At 34.9% G+C, this 21,806-nt stretch overlaps 1 protein-coding gene across 1 annotated transcript; it reads right to left on the bottom strand.

The window, feature by feature from the left end:
- Positions 1 to 231: 231 nt before the first annotated feature.
- On the bottom strand, positions 232 to 7,029 carry LOC133800563 (uncharacterized). The gene is made up of 4 exons (XM_062238561.1): positions 6,366 to 7,029; positions 5,488 to 5,712; positions 1,402 to 1,779; positions 232 to 967 (listed from the first exon to the last, which is right to left on the bottom strand). The coding sequence occupies exons 1-4, from the start codon at positions 6,936 to 6,938 to the stop codon at positions 500 to 502; spliced, it is 1,644 nt and encodes a 547-aa protein (XP_062094545.1). The 5' UTR covers positions 6,939 to 7,029; the 3' UTR covers positions 232 to 499.
- Positions 7,030 to 21,806: the final 14,777 nt, after the last annotated feature.

Genomic DNA, 21,806 nt, shown 5'->3' with positions numbered 1-21,806 from the left:
AATTATTTGTGATTTTAACTCAAAAAAACTTTGACCAAAATTAAATTTAAGAATTTATAAAAACTATTTTATAATTCAAAGTCCAAACAGATAATGAAACAAAACATCGAGTCAAAAAAAATATAAACGGTTAAAAGTATACATAACTAATACAATAAATGTAACTTCATAAATATGTGAAAACTTAGCTAAATGATATTGCAGTTACGAATAGACAAAGGAAAAAACCCATTTTGCCTAAAAACCTCATTTTGACTTTTCATTTCCGCATAAAGAACCAGTGCAGTGTTCCAATTAATCACACAATCAGAGGGTCAAATTTAGACCTTTGACATTTTCATTTAGAAACAAAATTGAAATAGTCTCTCATTCATGTTACAACCTTCGACTCCTCAGGGGTAAGAAACAAGACCCCCTTTTTACTTCTTCATCTATGGCATATATTAAGGAGCAAGGGGAAAGAAGAGCATGGTAAGTTTTAACCCTAGGAAACTCACAGTTAGGTAGCTCGGAAATCAAGGAAGAGGCGCAGCTTCTGCGAAAGCAGGTCACGGCTGCCAAATGGAGGCTTGTTGGTAATGATCCAATCTTTCTCTAGAAGACCTGATTTTGCGCTAGCCACCATTTCGTCGTGGAAACCTGACACAATGTGGTAGATTGACGTCCTCATAACATCGGCAATAGCATACGCCTTTGAATGTACAAGGCCACCTCTCTTTTTACGGATACCAACCTCTGGTCTTCTCATGCTTGATGTTGCCCACTTTATACCAGCTGGTCCCATCAAGTTATTAGGGGATTGCACGTTGATGTTCCTCCCCATGAATGATTCAATGGCAAGAAGGCAAGAGAGCAATGTAGAGATCACGGCTGCATTACTACCAGAGAGCTGAGCAACGCCATATCTATCCTCTTGATGAGAGCGAGCAGTCAGTGATGCAACCATTCTGGCACACCATAAATATAGCTGTACATCATAAGACATTAAATTAGCCATGCACAATAAATTCATTGATGTTGGTGGCCATTGGAAACTCATGTCCACAGCATAGACATTCATAATCAAGAAACTGATCTTTTCACTTCAAAATATGTAGCAGGAAGGTATTATCCGACAGAAAACGAAAAATGTTTGATAGTTCTTTTTCTTTTTGGCAAGAATCTTCCAAACTCGCTAAGTTTGATACTGGGACTCTCTGCCTAATCCTACAATATTTGAAGAATAGGAAACTATAGTAATTGCTATAGAGATGATCAGAAGAGACTCGAACCCTATGCCTAAAAAGTTTAATAGTCTGTAATTCTTGCAATGTACCAATCTTCAGGGTTCAACCCAGTAAAAAAGAGGTTATTTTTGTGCATTAATGCATGCCCAAAAGAGTAAATGACAGTTGGCTGTACCTGGAAGTTGTTAAGCAATTCAGAGCAATTTGGATCTGGCCGTACATCAGTTGGTGAAAGTAACTGATTTGATAGTTGGGAATTATTTTCAGTACTTTCCAAAGCTTCAGATAGTTTAGACGCAAGATGATCCAGAGGCCTCAAGCCTACAGCTATCACTCTTTTGTAAGTTTCACCACTTTCCTCGAAAAAGGCAGCCCTCCGCCATACATCAACATTATTCTCACAAACCATGCAGAGATCAAGATATGCAAGATACTGAAGATAAGACCTCGGGTTGCTCTCCTCCAGTGCTGCAAGGAGAGGCTCACTCGGATTTGTTTCTGCTGCTGCTGATCCCTTGGGTGGGGCAAATACAAACCTCTTTGTATGCAACACCTATAACACCAGACAATTTATCTTGAGAAAAACTTACTTACTATCAAAGTAAATGAAAAAATAATAAAACTACAATGCAAGAAGTTATACAATGTATTGCAATGGCCATAAGCATCTTCCAATATCCATCAAGAAAAATATTTTATAAAGCTTTGGCTAAGAAATGTAGAATAATTGAATTTGAACACAGACGTGTGTGAGCCTATGTAAATATATATATATATATATATATATATTTATATACACATCAATATAAATATCAAGTCCTACTGATAAACCAAGGCAGGCAAATTGCTTGATCACTTGATCTATCCCTCGTGGGCATTTCAAACCTTCATATATGTCCATAGCAGAAAACAAAAAATTATTAAACTCAATACAAGCACAAAGGACTCAATGCCAAAACTACATGCGTGTTCATATGTTAGATGTATATCTAAACACATCAATACAAAGTCACTCTTAGAAGCAAAACTTGTTTGTCATTACTATTAAGAATGATAAACATTAACACTATGTTTGGTAGGAAAGAAAGAAAATTGGAATGAGAAAACCTACGAGGGATTAAAAAAAATAGGACTGCAGGAGTGATTAGATTTGAAAGAAAACTAAGAAACCTATTGAGGAATACAAAAATTAGGATTAGGTTTATACTAGTGATTGAATTAGAAAGAAAAAAAAAGCTTTGCTTTTGTGTTGTTCGGAATATAGCAAGGAAAGAATTTTTTAGTGAAATTACAATTTAGTAATTTTTTTTTTTGAAAAAGAGACAGAGGTCAAGGAGTGACCTCTTCTCAAATAAATTGAGACCCACTTATGGCGAAGGAATACCGTGGAATACCGTGGTGACAATAAAAACAACTCAAACCAACAAAAATAAACAATGCCAAAACAACACCCAAGGACTCACACTCAACAAAATCTAATGCGCCCATAAACTACTCCACTCCCTATAAAGATCCAAAAAAGACAAACCGTCAAAGTCTGTCGTTCTATACACCCAAGTGGCCACCCAGAACTTGATTTTATCCCAAAGGCTATCCACTACAGAAGAGACATCTTGAAAGATTCTACTATTCCTCTCCAGCCAAATTATCCAATAAGTCGCCAAAACAGTACTCTGCCACAAACGAGCCATCCTTCGCCCGCCCCCCAGATGGCACAGGAACAGTTGAGAACAAGAAGAAGGCATACACCAAGAGACCCCGAACTCTGCCAGTACTTTTAACCACACCTCCCTTGCAAGGAGACAATCTAAGAAAAGATGACGAACTGATTCCACTTCATTTTTATAGCAGACGCACCAATTCGGCGAAAGATAGTGAAAAGGTCTACGCCTCTGTAAATTCTCGTGAACGCTTACCTTATCCAAGAATAACAACCAACCAAACAGTTTAACTTTATACGGAGCAACACTCCTCCACAAAAACTTAGCCCAATCCAACTCTGAGCCTAAATGAGCATAGCTCAAGGAATGGAAGACGGACTTACAATTAAAAACTCCACTGGTATCCGGATTCCAATTCCTTCTATCCTCCAAAATCGACGGGAGAGTCACCACCTGAAGCATATGCATTAACTGAGCGAAATTAGCTACCTCCTTATCAAACAAGTTCCTTCTGAAACGCAAATTCCAACCTAAGGCCCCCCCACTCTCTTCACTGCCCAAGACTGCCAGATCTTTAATCGCACAATTCTTTGCCATGGATACCAAGAATAAATCCGGGAATCGAGACTTCAATGTATCTTCGCCAAGCCAAACATCCTCCCAAAACCGAATCCTATCGCCCTTCCCCACCTTAAAACATACCATTCTTCTATACTCCTCATACAATGCTGCAATATCCCTCCACGGACTACGAACCAACAATCTTCTCCCTCCTCTCGTGTCCCAATGACCCTCATCTAATCCATACCTACTCTTCACCACCTTATACCATAAAGCCTTTCTTTCTAAAGGAAAGCGCCATAACCATTTCATAAGAAAGGCTTTGTTCCTTTTCTCAATATTCCCAATACCCAGCCCTCCATGACTACGAGACTTACAGGCTTCTTGCCAAGAAACCAAATGATCGTCCCCCGATCGATCTACTCCCTCCCACAGAAAATCTCTCATAAATTTCTCTATACTCCTTGCCACATTCTTTGGAATCCAAAAAAGGGATAGATAGTAAATCGGAATAGAAGACAGGATTGACTGAATAAGAGTCAATCTTCCACCGCGAGACAGAAAAGCACTCTTCCATCCATCCAGCCGCTTAATGCATTTTGACATCATTGGTTCCCAAAACACTTTGGATCTTGGTGAGCATCCCAAAAGAAGTCCCAAGTACTAAATAGGTCATTGGCCCACTTCACACCCTATCTCACTAGCCCGAAGATCCACTACCTCCTTGGGCAAATTGATCCCCAACAATTGACACTTCTGCAAATTGATAGAGAGCCCAGACACCTCACTAAAGACCTTCAGGATGTCAAGGAGCACCCCCAGTGACTCATCATCATTAACAAAGAAAATCGTGTCATCTGCAAATTGAAGATGGCTAACATCAACTCCATCACTTCCCACTGTAAATCCTCTAAAAGCCAAACTACTCTTAGCCTTATCAATCATTCTTCCCAAAACATCCACCACCAACGTGAACAAGAAAGGGGACAAGGAATCCCCTTGATGAAGACCCCTCGATCCCTTAAATTTACCCCTAGGACGACCATTTAAAAACACAGAGAAAGACGTAGATGACAGACACCCTTGCATCCACCGCCTCCAAACCTCTCCAAAAGCTTTTTTCTGCAGAACAAAATCCAAAAAACCCCAATCCACACAATCATAAGCCTTTGTAAAGTCAATTTTGAAGACCCAACCCTTTCTACCCTTACTCCTGTACTCCTCAACCGCCTCATTTGCAACCAAAACAGTGTCCAAAATCTGCCTACCCTCCACAAAAGCTCCCTGAGATTCCGCTATTGTATCGGGCAAAACACCTCGAAGTCTACAAGCCAACACTTTAGAGAGGATTTTATACAAACTAGTGACAAGACTGATAGGTCTATAATCCTTCACACAACAACTATTAATTACGCCACACATAATATTCTCCTCCTCTTCCACTTACTATTTATTGGCTTTATTTATATATATATATATGTGTGTGTGTGTGTGTTATGATACATTTATGAGGACTTGACACTCAAGGACATGAATCTGCACCACTCACGCACACTCACCTACCCAACCACTTTAGCTAGTTTTATGTGGCCTCTTCCACCCTCTTTTCTCTCTTGCCAAACAACATATTTTTCACTTTTCCCTCATGCCCTTTCTCTCCTCTACTAAACATAGCCTAATATCTATCATGATCCGTAAATATATATCAAAGAATATAATCCTTATTGAAACTTTGAAGGAACTCAATTAGATTGGATAAAAAGTGAAGAGGAAAATATCACCCTTTAATTCAATAATGCTTTCATGCTCATTCTCCATGCCACTCAAAGAAACAGATAATCACATTAAGCAAATAGATAAAAATTGGAACTCATGTATGGTAAGACAGCAACAAGCAAACGAGCAGATGTTCACCCATGTATCTTACTTCAGTTTCATTGCAACCAAAAGATCTTGTTAATGTGATAAAAATCCCTCTATCACAAAAACAAAGCAAGAAATAAATAAAAGTAGCAACAAAGTATGATCGATGAACCAACCCGATGTAAGTGATGACTTAATTCCCAGCTGAGAAACACTGCAAAACCTCCAAGGAAAAATATGATTTGCTCACAAATGAACTTTCCCACAGTAACCTGGCCTGTTAATTGATCTGGCAGAAATGCTACCACGCCTGTTGATAATACATAAGCAACACTTGAAAGCCTCAAAGCTCGAGTAGTAGCAGAAGGGAGCCCCATCTTGAAGCTGAAGATAGGTCGGCGCTGTTGATACAAACAATTAAATCATCAGCCACGAGGCTATTGATGACAAGGAAAAGGCAATAACAATACTAACAAAGGAAATGATAAAAACACTGAGAATTCAAGTTAAAACATGTATAAACAAACCTTCATCAAGTAAAATTGAAAGCAATCACTTGATACAGGTTCGAAGTTCTTAAAACAAATTTGTTCATGTTTGTGATATGAGGAAACACATACACTGATCCCCAAACATTTCAACAGATAATTTGTAGGAACTACTGAGTAGCGTTTGATTTTAATCAAACATTCGACACATTTCATCTCCATAAATTAAAGTAAAGAAGATCATAAAGGAACGAATTAATATCTAATAAGATAATGTAGCTATGTCTTCAAGACATTCTAGATGAATCTCAAATAGAAAATATTAACAAATAAACCCTTTCCTTGGCATAAACTTGAAACACCAAACTAGTGTAGTTTCACAATTTTAGTTTAAGAACATGTAATTGTTTATCCATACATCCATCGTGATCAAGTGTTCTAGTTAATACATTTTACACCAGTTGCGTCATCATTTTCTTTTCAATATTTCCTATTGAAAATAGAATAAACACAAAAAATAAGTAAATAATCAAGTAAAAAGAATACAATACTGGAAAAAGACTGACCTGAATGATGGGGAACTCCAAGACCCACCGACGATTGTAAACATAATGCAGTCCATAGAGCAAACCTATCACGAAACCCCTAAACTCAACTCTCCCAATCAACCCAACCCCATCATCGAACCCAGCCAACGAGCTCACCCAGCAAACCGACGCAACAGCCACTAGCCCGGACACCGCTGCCCCCAAAGAAAATAGCACGAAACCGATCGAAACCTTTGCCCGGAGGCGAAATTCAGTCGTTCGAGACTCATCAGAGCCGCCGGAAAGCAGGAGAAGCCGAAAAAGGCCGAGCACGAGCTGGAGAGGATAGGCTGGACGGTGGGATTGTGGAGTGGAGACGAGTGAGAGCGAAGTAGAGAAAAGAAGCTGGGCTAGATTGAAGTTCAAAAATGAAAGAATGGCAGTGAAAAAGAAGGAAAACCTGGGTTTTGTAGTAGCGGAAGAAGGCAGTTGGTATAGGAAGATTATGAAGAAGAAAAAGATGAGAGAAGAGGGAATCGATTGCCATATTAGGAACCCGAAAAAGCGATTCTTGACCACCATTGCTGGTGGTGGAGGTGAAGCTGTAGCCATGGCTGGTGGCTGCGAGCTGTAAGGTTTGGTGGGGTTTTGGGGTTTCAGACAAGAGAGTATTTGAAATGTGAGGAGTGTTGGATCAGTCACTATTCACATATGGGGTTTGGAGGTCCTATATTTAATTTTAATTTTTTTTTTTAAATTTGAAATTTTTAATAAATGCATTTATCAAAATATAAAAAATAAATAAGAGAAAATAAATAAATTAGTTATGAAGGATAGATGGGCAAAATTTACATCTTAATGTTTTATATTGTAATTAATTTTTTTTAAAGAAAAGAATGATAAATTTTTATCCAAACTTATGAAAGTGGTCTTATGTTGCAGCAGAGAAACTTACATAATTTACTATTTTATTTGATATCATTTTGTTATTTGATACTAATAGTCATGACAATTTCATATCTACTTGAAACTGTTGGGAGTGGAATATGTACAAAAGTTTCTTACATTCAGCAATTGCAACTAAAGCATTGAAATTTACGAATAAATTTCTTTCACTTCTTTTTCATAATGTTGCTTTTGTCTTTGTGATGATTTTGTAGGTTACTTTTCAATTATACGGACGGAATATGTGCTTTATGTTACGGGATTTTTTTTATAAATATGGTTTTTTTTACCACCATTTATATAAATATGAAATAATACATAAATTTTTTAAAATCGAAAAAGAATTAAAAGTTATCAAATATGAATATCTTTTAAATGGGTATATAAATTAAATTTCTAGATTTTTTTCAACTTTCAATCGATATTGATTATCATCGAGATTTTAGAAACTCGGAGAAACGTCTTGATTATCATTATTGCACTTGCTTTGATGACATTTTCTTTTTCCCAATTAAGTTCCATTTTTTCGGACCACCATTGTTGGACCAAACCAAACCAATCACAGCAAGAATCGATTCCAATTAGAAGTCTGATCATATTCTCCAGTGTTATTAGGCAATAGTAATTCAACCACGGTATTCCTATTTATATTTTATTTTTATTTTCTTTTTAAACATATTTGATTGATCACATACCTTTATACTGCATATGTCCAATTTCTATCATCACGGACGACTTATATGTGGTGAATCTCTTCCAACCATTTAAGTTACTATAGATTCAAACCCTTTGAGAATCTTATGATTATCTCTTATTTATTGTGTTATATATTTTAAATATTTGTTCTTAAAACCATATAGATATATGTTTGTCTTTTTTGTTTGGGTATAGCTAGCTATACAATACATTTGTTACTCGGCTCTTAGTATCTTTTGCTGAGTAAAGTAACATAACATCTGCAATAAAGATCCATCAAACATAATAAATCTTAATTCATGAAGCAGAAGGTAACCTACTAGTAAAAAAAGTAATTTGTTTCTCAATGTTTTATCTTTTAAAAAAAATTAATAAAGCGACATAATACCAACAATAAAGATTATTCAAACATAATGAGTCTTAATTCATGTTAAAAAAGGGTAATATGTTAGTGAATATCGTAACTTGGTACACAGAGAAATAATAAGTGAAACATATTAATTAAATTATTAGGTTACTCCAATATGAGATGACAAATGTTACACTCAAATTTTGAGGATGAATAGTCTCGAAATATAGGATAGTAAAGCGTAAGCTCGAAAATAACAAATAGTGGCTGAACACTTGTATAAATATGCATGATTCCTGATTTGTTCTAGTTGGCGATCGAGCACAAGTTTGAAAGGCTCGAGCTTAAGCATCAAGCTCGAAAGAACGAATCTACTCCGACGCATATGGGTGTTATTCGAGCCTTAGTTGCAAGCTCGAAGGTATTGGTCTCTGAAGACTGAGTTCGATGAAACCACCAACTGAGGAGGAGGTTGACCGAAATAAAAAGCTCGAATTTATGTTGATCTCAAAAGCGCGTTAACCTTGCATTCGAGGTCAGCAACGCGTTTTCCATACTACAGCTGTTTGGAGATCCCTATTCTTTAGGGATTTGTTGTTATTTGATAATTAAATCTCAATTATCATGGAATATTATGTATTTAATTACATTTATTTCATATTAGAATAATCAGTTGTAACTTCCATGAATCAAGGGAAAATATTCTCTTAAACAGGCCTACAAATAGCCTAGTATTTTTTATTTGTAGGCACGCACAATCTGGTACTGAGTTTACCCTGTTGAATTGCTCTGCGAAAGCTTTGAGATAGTATTAAGAATCAATAATATTGACTCGTGGACTAGGCAGATTTTTAACTGCTGAACCACGTAAAAATCCTACTGTTTTTTTCTTCTTTTATGAATCTTTGTTTAGTGCTCTTCAGATTTAAGTTAACGAAAAACGACGTCAACAACAAAATATAAATAAATAAGTAACCTGGCACTTTGCAACAATAAGTAATCTAATATTTTTTTAATACCACAAAAGTAACCTAAAACAATTTCAAGCATATTAAAAACAACAACAAAAAGTAACCTGGTATTTTGCAATCGATAAAAGTAACAAAGACAAAAATAAAAAAGTAACATGGTATTGTTTGAACACCTTAAAAATAACTTGGAACAATTACAAACATAACAAAACAACAACAACAAAAAATAACCAGATATTGTTTGAACACCATAAAAGTAACATGGAACAATTCAAACATGATAAAGACAACAATAAAAAGTAATATGATATTTTGCAATCTATAAAAGTAATAAGGACAACAACAGTAACAAAAATATCTTGGTACTTTTTGGACACCACAAAAGTAACTTAGAACAATTTCAAGTATAACAAAAACAATAACAAAAAATAACATGGTATTTTACATGATATAATTTATATATTCTGACATTTTTTTACATTCAAATTAATCCAATACATATACATAAATACTTTCAAAAAATATTTATACATATCTTGATGATTATATATATTTATATGTTTTTGTATATATAGTTAATTAGTGTCTTCATACAGGATTTCATTCCTATCTACTATTGTTTTGATTAATTTGTTCATCATTACTATTTCAAGTTTATATCTCTACCAGTGATAATTAGGAAGCGATTCATTTAATTGATTGTATGATTTTTTTTTATTAAACCATCTTAGATGTTGATGACAAGTTTGAAGAATTTAGTTAATTTATGATAATTGACTAATATAATTTAATTTTTTTTTGGAAGAAAACAAAAGTCTTACTCTCACGCGAAAGTTAGAGAAATTGATACCAAAACTTTTAAAAGTCTAAATATATAAATTATACATATTTATGTGTAACAACTGTGATAATATCATAGTATTGTGATGCTACACTATGTATGAGACCGATTCATGTGTGATTGCCTAGTAATACTTCATCCATTATAACTTGTCTTGTAGATACAAAATATTTTATAATCATAATGATTAAATAAATTATATAATATTTGTATTCGTTTATTTATTTATAAATATAATTGTGAATTTTTAACTTTATATATATATATGTGTGTGTTTGTATGTGTTTCTTCCTATATAGTTAGTTTTTTATCAATCATATATTTTGAAAATAAGATCTAATCACAAAAATACCTAAAAATAACAACATAAATCTCTAAATACTAAATTAATAAATAAAATATGGTTTTATTTATAAAAAACTTAATAATATGGAAATATTTTTCCATACAATTAGAAAAAGTTAGGAAAAAACCATACAATTAGAAAAAGTTTAAAATATCCATATTTATGAAAAGAAAGTAAAAAAAATCCACCCCTCACATAATTTCCACTGATGTGGCTTTAATAGTAGTATTGGATTGGTCTATTTTGCTATGAGAGATCTTCCTTCTTCAATGACATTGGGTTTTGTTAGAGAATATTAAAGTTTGTTGTTCAGTTTTCCAAAAGTATCTCCAATCCATGTTCATCATTCAACCAATAAAGTTGCTCATGGATTAGTTATGCATGCTCTTAGAAATGAGAAGAACTTATTTAGTTAAAATATTTTCCTTCTTTTTCTTCGGGATGTATGAGATTTATAGAATGTGAGACATTTTGATTTCTTATCAATAAAGTTATCATTGTCTATAAAAAAAATATTCTATATTGTGATTGATCCTACTTATAATTTTAAAAGAAGACTGTAGAAAATATAATAATAAACAATGAACAAAAAAATAAAGATGACACACAAATTTACGTGGAAATCCCAAAAGAAAAAAATTACGAGCAGATGAGAGAAATTCACTATGTCAAAAATGATACAAGAGTATTTCACAAATACAACTCAGAGGGTATTCTTCTGAGTCAGAGAGTATACATGAAAGGGAAACCCTAAAATAATAAAGTTTCTTGGGTTGGGCTTTTAGAATTTGGGTCACTAACATAACAAATTATACATTGACACAAATTCCAATACTCATAGTAAGAAGTGATTTCAACATATACAAAATCATCATCTTCCACAAAGTCCCAAAGGGCTAACTCAACAAACACCAACCAAGTTCAAGCATTGCTCAAACTTGGCTACAGGTAAAGACTTGGTCATCATATCAGTATGATTATAATGGGTGATGATCTTGCTCACAACTAAATCTCCACGATCAATGATATCACGCACAAAATGAAAGCATGCATCAATGTGCTTCGTCCTCTCATGAAACATTTGATCTTATGTAAGATAAATAACACCCTGACTATCACAAAAGACTATGGACATCTTCAAGTCATAATTGAGCTCATTGAAAAAATATTTCAACCAAATTGCTTCCTTACAAGCTTTTGTAATTTTCATATACTCTACTTCAATCGTGGACAAAGCTATTATAGTCTGAAGAGTAGCTTTCCAAGTAATAAAACAACCACCAATAGTGAAAACATAGTCTGCAAGAGATCTTCTTTTATAATACTATATTACATGTATTCATAATATTAGTAAACCACACTAACAGTATTTAATCCAAATATTACATATAACTTTTTTTTTTTTGCAAACTATTTAAATTCATTCCCTACAATTGTTTAACGCCCAAAATGTGACAACCACTAAGCGGTGGTTGTAGTATAATCGGGTGGTCGATCCACAAGGAGGTAACCTAAAATCAAAAGGTTAGTAGGAAATAGCACAAAAAGTTAGTAACAAGAAGTAAATAAAATTGTAAATGGAAATATGTTTGAGATTTTGGTATTGTATTTTGATAAAGTGATGAAATGAGATAAGTGAAATAAAGGTAAGATGTAATCAAGAGTTTGAGAAAATGAAAGGTTTCAAGAATCATCCATATGCTTGTTTAGTTACTTGGTTACTTGATTTACAAAAATACACAAGTAAATAGTTCACATCCCAACATTTACTTGGAAAATCTAACATTAAAGTCCATAGTTTTTCTAACAAAAGTTAATTTGAGTTATAAGGTTCTTTACTTTAAAAGTACAATGTTAATCTAATGAAAAATATAAAAATGAAAAAATACCCAAGGGCAATAATGCAATAGAAGATTAGACATAAAATTATGTATCAATATTACTTTTACTAATTAGAAGCACATAGAAAGAGCATGACTAATCCTATATACTATTAGCATAAGTAAATAGAGACAACAAAATAAAGATAGAGATGAAAGAACATAAATAACTCAAATATATTACATTAAGAACATAGTAAATCAAAGTAGCAAAATAACATCACTTGCATATGGAATCATCCCTAACCTTCCTAGGAAGATTAGGCCATTATGCTCATGATTCTCACAAAATTCTAAGAAGAAAATATGAGAAGAAAGTGAGTGGAAATTTTGCTATAGTTTTTCTACTCTAAAAATTACATACCAAATGTGAAGAAAGTGTCCCTATTTATAGATGGAGAAAATGACTAAAAAGAAATTAAACAACAAAATGGGGTTTACAAAATGAATCTGAAATATTAATAATAAAATATGATTTTGAAAAATCAAATCTTATTATTAATAAAACCCTAGCTATTTTTGTATATAGTCAAAATGCTCTTTTTCAAAAACACCAAAAAAAAGATAAGTTTTAAGCTCAAAATAGAAGGTCCAAGGCCCAAAGAGCACACAAAATGGGCTGGTGGCAGCTGGTCCATTGACCCAGCCGCAACCAATAAGAGGCGGACACCTGGCGTGGCTAGCTGGGCATGTGGACAAAACTGGCAGCTGGTCCATTGACGACGTGGCGGGGCGTGGTTGGCTGGCAGGGAGGCTGGCAGGCGGCTGACAGGTGTCAGATGGCAGGCGGCTGGCAGGTGCAGATGTCAGGTGTGGCAGGCGACTCGGCTCGGCTCGGCTAGGTGGCGGCGTGGCTCGACTAGGCTCAGCTGTGGGCTTGGGGCGTTGGGCTGAGGAATGATGAAGTCTTGGGCCAAATTTAGAGCAATAATTCTTCAAGAATGCCATTTCTTTCATCTTTGTTTTCAGATTTAATTGTTTTCTTCTTTTTTTTTTTCATTTCAAAGTGCCAAAATACAACTTTAATTCCTACAAAATAACAATAAATTAAATCATAATCAAATATTTTCATTTATAAAATAAATCATATTAATTCCATGAAAATATTAATTAAAACTTAATTTATTTTGACTATTAAAATCAATAAATGTGTATTTTTTTCACCACTAATCAACAATCTTAATCCTCTCGTACCAACACAAGATTGTAATCACAATAACGAATTTGAGAATTTTTTGATATTCATATAATATTATTTTAATAATAATTAACAATAAATATATTCCAAAAATTTATTTCAATTATTTATTTCATAAAACATTATTCATCACATATACTTTAAAGGGGCACTAATCCCAATACTACATCCACTAGAGTTGCTTTTATTGATTTCTGAAAGTATTACAAAATCGCATAAATCTCGGTCACCTGAGTATTTTTGCTAGCTATGAATTTTTTCTCTTCAAATTTGTCTCCCCCTTTTCCTCTTGTACATGTACTAGGAGAACATGCATTTGTACATGAAATAGGAGAACATACATTTGACCATGAAATGGGCGAACAAGCCTGTCTTTGTTCATGAAATGAACAAAGCTTTTCTTTATGAAATGAACTAATAGGAAAGTTTTTCCTCATGAAATGAACAAAACGAGAGCCTTTTATTCATGAAACGAACAAACATAAAACATTTTCTTCATGAAATGAACAAACAGGAACCTTTTCTTTATGAAATGTGTGAACACGGAGACTTTTCCACATGAAATGGGCAAACAAGGTGGGCCTCTACACGACCAATGGCCTTCTTTCGACATCTTTATTTTGTTGTCCAAAAATAGGGATAACAAAACTATTGCAGCTTGTGGATTTGCTAGTGACTACCATCACATATAAGGTTCTACTTGTAAGTTTTAATATGAATTACATCATTCCTATTTATACAAATCAAAATTCTAATTTTACATAAATCATAATAGCCAAGATTTTTTAACAAAACGATTTTCACAATCACATAATAAATCAAAAGACATCATCAAAACTATGTCTCTTGACCCCTTTAAATTGACAAATCTTCTTGATAAAGAGAAAACTAAATGTGAGTGGGTAAATAAATAATCAATTCCTATTAGGATTTTCCTTTAAATACACATGACATCATAGTGTTGATTTAGGAAGTTACATTTAACTAATAAACCACCATTTAATCTTATTCACTTGGCCCACTTAAATTACGTAGAAAAAGTCCATCACTACCCACTTGATTTGCCTACTTAAATAAATCACAAACTAATACAAGATAATCTTAATGACAACTTCAAATATTATCTTTTGTTCTCTTTTATATGCAAAAGCTTAGACTAAATTTATATATGTCAGAAATATCAGATGAAGGAATGTTGTAATTGTATTTCATTTCCTCATAAGAGTATTGGGTACAAAATGTTCTTTATATATCACACCAAGGACAGAGAGAAGGGCTACGTGCCCTACTTTGATGCAAAGATTAAATTCAAAACAATTAACAACCATAACTGTAATTAAAATGGTAGCACACATAACTAATTACATCCTTTAAAATCCCCCCTCAAACTCACGAGGCGTGGAAGCACAGTGAGTTTGGTTCGTAAAGCTTGAAACTGAGAGACAACAAGTGGTTTGGTGAGGCAGTCAGCCAGCTGTGACTGAGAAGGAGTGTGAATAATTTGTAAAGTGGGACGCATAACACTTTCCCAAACAAAATGATAGTCAAGTTCAATATGTTTGGTGCGAGCATGAAGTACCGGATTTAAAGCCAAATGTATTGTGCTAATGTTATCACAGTATAAAACTGGAGGAGATGGAAGAGGCATAGAAAGCTCACTAAGAAGAGATTTGATCCAGGAAACTTCAGTGGCTCCATTTGCAAGGGCTCGATATTCAGATTCTGTGATTGAACGAGAGACAACTTTCTGCTTCGAGGATGGCCAAGAAATGAGGTTTATGGCTGAGGAAGACACAATATGAACTCATACTCCTCCTGTCATCGGGGCATGAAGCCCAATTTGCGTCAGTGTAACAATGCAAGGAATGATATGAGTTCGGTTGAAGGAATAAGCCAAGATTGGCAGTGCCTCGAAGATATCTAAGAACGCGCTTGGCAGCTTGCATGTGAGTAGTGGTTAGAGCATGAAGAAACTGACATAATTTATAACAGGAAAAGATAAATTCAGTCTTGTGATAATGCAATATTGTAGTGCCCAACCACACTCCTGAAATCAGTGGGATTAGGTAAGGGATTACCATCATGTAAAGATATGGAACCTAATGCCAATGAGTTGTGAAGGGTTTGGAATCCAGTTACCCTGTTTTTGTCAAAAGATCTCTTATATATTTAGCCTGATTTAAATGCAAACCAGCTGTGGAACGATGTACTTCAATGCCCAAGAAAAAATGCAGGGGACCCAAGTCTTTAATGGAAAATTGAGTGCGTAATAGGCCATGAGGCGTGACATAGTCATGGTACAAGAGCCTGTAAAGATGATATCATCAACGTAGACCAATAATAATAACATGACAGAGGCAAATTTGTAAATGAACAAAGAAGTATCAGCTTGAGATGCTACAAATCCCCAAGATAAAAGAGCAGAACTTAGCTTCATAAACCAAGCGCAGGGTGATTGTTTCAGCCCATACAAAGATTAGTTCAACTTGCATACAAAATCAGGATGAGAGGAATCAAGGAAGCCTGGGGGTTGGGTCATGAACACATCTTCAAACAACGCATTCTGAACATCAAGCTGAGAAATAAATCAATTGAATGAAACAACCAAGCTGAGTACAAGTCTGATAGTACCCGGTTTAATTACAGGGTTGAATGTCTCATGGAAATCCACTCCTTCTGTTTGATGACAGCCCTTAGCAACAAGTCGGGCTTTAAAACAATCCAATGTACCATCGGGTTTGAGTTTAACCCGATAGACCCACTTACAACCAATAACTTTGCATTCTAGACGGCGAGTAAAAAGAGACCAAATTTGTTGAGATGTCAGCGCATTAAATTGTGTTTGCATAACAATACACCAGTCAACATGTTTTGAAGCTTCAACATAGAAGGTTCTATTGGAACAGAGGCAGCAATATTGCAAAAAATGCAGGGTTTGAAAATCCCCTCCTTTACTCGTGTAACCATGGGGTGCGTGTTGAGAAGTTTTGGAGGATGGTCAGGTATTGGAGAGTCAGGAACATGAGATGGTGCGACAGGTAGAGAGGATGGTGAGGTTGGAGAAAAAGAAGAGGGTGATGCAGAAGGTAGGGAGAGTCCAAGAACTTTACTTAGCTAATTAAATAGTAGTAGTAATGGTAATAGCTAGTAGTAGTTGTAGTATGTTTATTACTGTGGATTTTGATTCAAGCCGGGACTTAGTTGGATACTCGTAGCAACACTTGTAGATTTTATAAGTTTAACCTATAGTTTAAGAATATTGATTATAACCTAAGGTTTGATTAATATAATTGATTATGAAGATGATATTTATTATACTATAAGGTTTAGATATGACCCAATAAGATAATGACATTTGTCATGTGCATGTTTAATGAAAAATTAAGTATTTTTGAGGAATAGTTTATTAAGAGTAATATTTGAAAATCTCAGAGTCTGCCAACAGTTTTGAAATTGTTATAGGACTCAGTCAAAGTTGTTTAATCAATTCAAATTAGGCTGAAAAAGTGTAATTACGTGTACAATATTTCAGCGTATGTCGATATATCGCAGTTCTAGGGGGCGATATATCGCCACACGAGGATACGAAAAACACGTAACTTCGCACAACCACTTCGACGAGCCTCGGGAATATTAGCCCAGGCGATATATCGGCTGTAGGGCATGATTTTTGAATAATTTTGAAACCAAGCTCATTTTAATCCTTAACCTCTTGATAAGTCCAGAATCTTTTTGACCGAGTCTTAAGCCTCTGATGAACGAATATTCAAATATTTTTCAATTAAAAGTCATTATTTTATTCAAGCTAAATGAAGATCTTTTCATTCTTGAACTCTATTAATAGGACCTAGTACCCAGCCATTTCTTCATTCATCAAGCTAAGTTCAGAGCCTTCAAGCTGCTAGGTTTACTTTAGAGTGTTAAATACTTGGGTTGGGGTTATAAGCTTTATCATCTTAAGCTTATTAAACACTTGGGAAGTAAGGTTCATAGTGTGTATTTCGATTTCGAGGTGTAGTTTGGTTATAGTGCATTCAATGTATTCCTAATTCTAGTTCCTTTTTGTATTGTTTCATTAGTTTTTATAGTTTTTCTCTACTCAATTCCTAACTCGCTATTTTTATTCGTGATTAGGCATCTAAGTTCTTTGAACTTGAGGTTCTTGTCAGTAAGTACCTTCTCGGTGGTTTATTTCATTCATTTTCATCTCTTTCTTTTAGAATACTCACTTTTCTCATTAATGGTTTTTAGAAGTGTTCCAAAATCCCGACCTTGTTCTCACATACCGATATTTGGTAAGGAAAATAGGATAGTTTCTATGTGATATGTGTTATGTTATATAATATGTTATGATTATGCTATAGTATGATTTTATGTGTTATGATATATGTATGTTTTGGGGCTTATAGTTGCTATATAGCAAACCCCAACACTTTTATGTTTTTTTTTGGGCTTATAGTTGCTTAACTAGCAAACCTCATTGTAGTTTGAGGCTTATAGTTGCTTAGTTAGCAAACCCCAATAGTTACCATGTACATGGGTTATAATTATGATATATGTGTTATAGTATATGATATATGTGTATGATTATGTTTCATGCTTGTAGTAGATTTTCCTTGCTAGGCATTAGGCTCATTCCTTTATGTTTTATATGTGCAGGAAAATAGTTATGGCGGCGGGAAGATTCTTGGCAGCTTGGGAATGTGTATTGAGGGAGAATGAAATCGGTGGACCGCGTGAACGATTCGAGGATGAAGTTGTTTAAGTCTTTTAATTATGATTTATATGTATTTTTCCGCACTTTGTTTTATAACGAATTTTAAGATTTAAGTCATGTTCTATTTTATTGTCAAAACAATGGGATCTCATATCCTACTCTGAATTTTATGACAACCTTTGTTTTACAGTTTTAATAAAGTTATGACTATTTCATATGTATGTTTCCTTAAGATTAGTATTTATGTATAGTAGTTATTAATGATCCAAAGTCTAGAATAAGTTGGGTCATTACAATTTGTGGGATGGATGGCATAGAAGGGGTGGGGATAGTAGAAGCGGGTGTAGATATAGTGAATGGCAAAGATGGAATGACTGGAAGAGGAGAAGTAGAATGCTGGAATGGGAAAACAGATTCATTGAACACGATGTGTATAGTAACATAAAGTCTGCTAGTATCTCGACGAAGGCACAAATAACCTTTATGCTGACTAATATAGCCAAGAAAGACACAGGAATGAGATTGACAATCTAATTTGTGTTGATTGTATGGACGAAGGAAAGGAAAACATTTACATTCGAAGATGCGAAAATGAGTGTAAGATGGTTGTTTTTGATTTAGGACAAAGTAAGGAGATGAATTGGACAAGACCATCGTAGGTAACCTATTTATGAGATATGTGGCAGTAGCAAATGCATAAGGCCAAAAAATTAAAGGCATGAATGAATGAACTAACATGGACAAACCCGTTTCAACTACATGATGATGTTTACACTCAACACGTTTGTTTTGTTGCGATGTATATGGGCAGGACAATTCATGCGAAATGCCAAGTTTGGTGAAAAATGTTGATAGAGATCTAAATTCCCCACCCCAATCACACCTGACTCTCTTTATAGTGGCATGAAATTGTGTTGAAATCATTTTGTGAAAAATCAAAAACTTGTTAAATGCATCATCCTTGGATTTTAAAAGATAGAGCCAAGTGAATCGGGAAAAATCATCAACAAAAAGAAGAAAATAACAATCACCAGTGATTGACAACAAAGGGGAAGGACCCCAAATACTAGTATGTATTAATTCAAAAGGTTGTGAGGTCCGTGATACAGAGTGCAGAAATGGTAAACGATGGGATTTTGCAAGTTGACATGAAGTAACGACAAAATGTTGTTTTCTTTTTGGAATAGAAACATTACATAAAGATAAAATCCTATGAACTACATCAGATGATGGATGCCCAAGCCATGAATTCCACACATCATGATCATGCAGAGATGTAAAACAGAGCTGAAATTAAGATGGAGGACTGGCAGACGGGGCTGGACAGACTCAGTAGATGCCATTATCAAGCAGGCCTCGAAGAAGTACCTGCTTGGTGACCTGATTCTTAACTAAGAAAAAGTTAGGATAGAACTCTACAAAGGCATGATTATCATCACATAACCGAGACACTCAAAAAATTTTTAGAAATGCTTGGTGAGTGAAAAACTTGAGTGATTTGAAGAGGAACAGGAAAAGAATGGATTGTGGAATGATCAACCTGAGATATGGGAGCAAACTTACCGTTACTAACAGTGATTTGACCATTTCCTGTGAAAGTTTGAGCACCCTCCAGCATGTTCATGTCGGGAGTAAAGTGGTGAGAAGCACCCGAGTCTAAGTACCAATTGGGGTCAAGGAGAGTAGAGGAAGTGGCGACACCAGAAGAGATGGGTTGTGGAGAGTGGGGTTGTTGAGTGAAATATGCTCCAAAGGGTCTGGGAGATGGAGTAGGTGGCTGATATTGAAGGTTCGTACGATGGTAGCAAAGGTTAGCAATATGGCCTGGTTTGTTACAGATTTGGCAACGAGGTCTAGGAGGTGGGCGAGGGGTGAAGTGAGGTTGAGTGTGTGGAGAAGAATAAGAGGATGGAGGAGAGAAATAAGAAGGAAGGGGTAGAAGGGGTCGGGGTGGAAATTTAGGTAGATAGGTAGAGGAGAAAGATGAGGACATATGGGGATTGGTCATATTAGCTTGAAGGGAGCTCAGTGAATCAGCAGAGGTTTGCCTGTCCAAACAGGCATCATACGCCAAAAGAATACTATATACCTCTTCAAGGGATGGTTTATCATATCTGGCTTGAAGGGGAGAGACAAATGCATTATATTCCCAGCCTAAGCCATTGAACAAATCTATGAGTTGGTCAGTGTAACTGATCGAATCCCCAACAGCTGCCAATAAATTGCAAAGTGCCTTAAATTTCTGTATATATGCAAGCGTAGATAAGTCATCCTTCTTTGTAATCTGGAGCTAGGTATGAAGTTCAGAGAGACGCGCAAAAGAGGAAGCAGAGAAAATTTGTTCCAAAGCTTGCCAGATCTCAAATGCAGAAGAGTAACCCACAATCTGTCCTAGCATGGATTCATTAATGGAAGCATAAATCCAGCTAATGATAAGTCTATTATACCTCTGCCAAGTCATGTAATCTAGATTAATTTGCTGAAGCTAACCTTCCTGAAACTTAGTTAGACATGGACGGGTGCTATCAATGAAATCCTCAAGTCCATTTGCGATGATGATGTTCAGCAATTGATTCTGCCAAACCAGAAAATTATGGTCATCAAGCTTCATAGCCAGAGGCTGACTGACCAAAGGGAGACTCGGTAGAGGAAAAGAGGTGAGAATGCCATTGTTATCGCCTAGGTTTGCTGGTGCGATAGGTGTTGTCGGTGCCGGTGTAGAAATTTCAATATCAGAAGGTCCTTGTGGAGGAGTAGGAGTAACCAAAGAATCAAATGTGGAAGCTATAAATTGGAGTCGTCAGTTCTCTGATACTATATCAAAAATATCATATGAAGGAAGGTTGTAATTGTATTTCATTTCGTCAAAAGAGTATAGGGTACAAAATGTTCTTTATATATCACACCAATGACAGAGACAAGGGCTACGTGTCCGACTCCGATGCAAAGATTAAATACAAAACAATTAACAACCATAACTGCTATTAAAGTAGTAACACACATAACTAATTACATCCTTTAACAATATACGTAAGTTTCATCCATCTTGTCTTCCTTTAATATATCTATAGCTGTGTTTTATCAAGAAAAAAAAAATTGAGATTAAAAAGTGCGAAAAATATTTAATAACTTTTATAAATATTTTTTTAATAATTTGTAATTATTCGAAGTTTTTTATAAAATTACACTATATTCAAACTATATATATATATAAGAAATGGAAGTTTTGAATTCAATGTTTCTCCTTTATTAACTGGTGTACTGTAATATTGGTTAGTGACTGGTTATGTTAGTTGGAGTCTTTGTATTCGATTACTGCTTTGTATTAGTGGGTTGGTTATGGTAGTTGGAGTCTTTGTATTCGATTACTGCTTTGTAATCCTGGCTTTTTATAAATACTAACTCTGTACTATTATTGTTCGGTGAATAAAACAGTTTTCTTCACTCTTTAAATCTCTCTGTCAAGTTCTAATAGAATTACGTATGGAAAAGCAACCCCAGCCCTAAACAAACCCCTTTAAACTTTTTGTTTTCTAA

The sequence above is a fragment of the Humulus lupulus genome, chromosome 9, assembly GCF_963169125.1.
Source record: "Humulus lupulus chromosome 9, drHumLupu1.1, whole genome shotgun sequence".
NCBI classification, from domain to species: Eukaryota; Viridiplantae; Streptophyta; class Magnoliopsida; order Rosales; family Cannabaceae; genus Humulus; species Humulus lupulus.
This window is presented reverse-complemented; position numbering and strand designations above follow the sequence as displayed.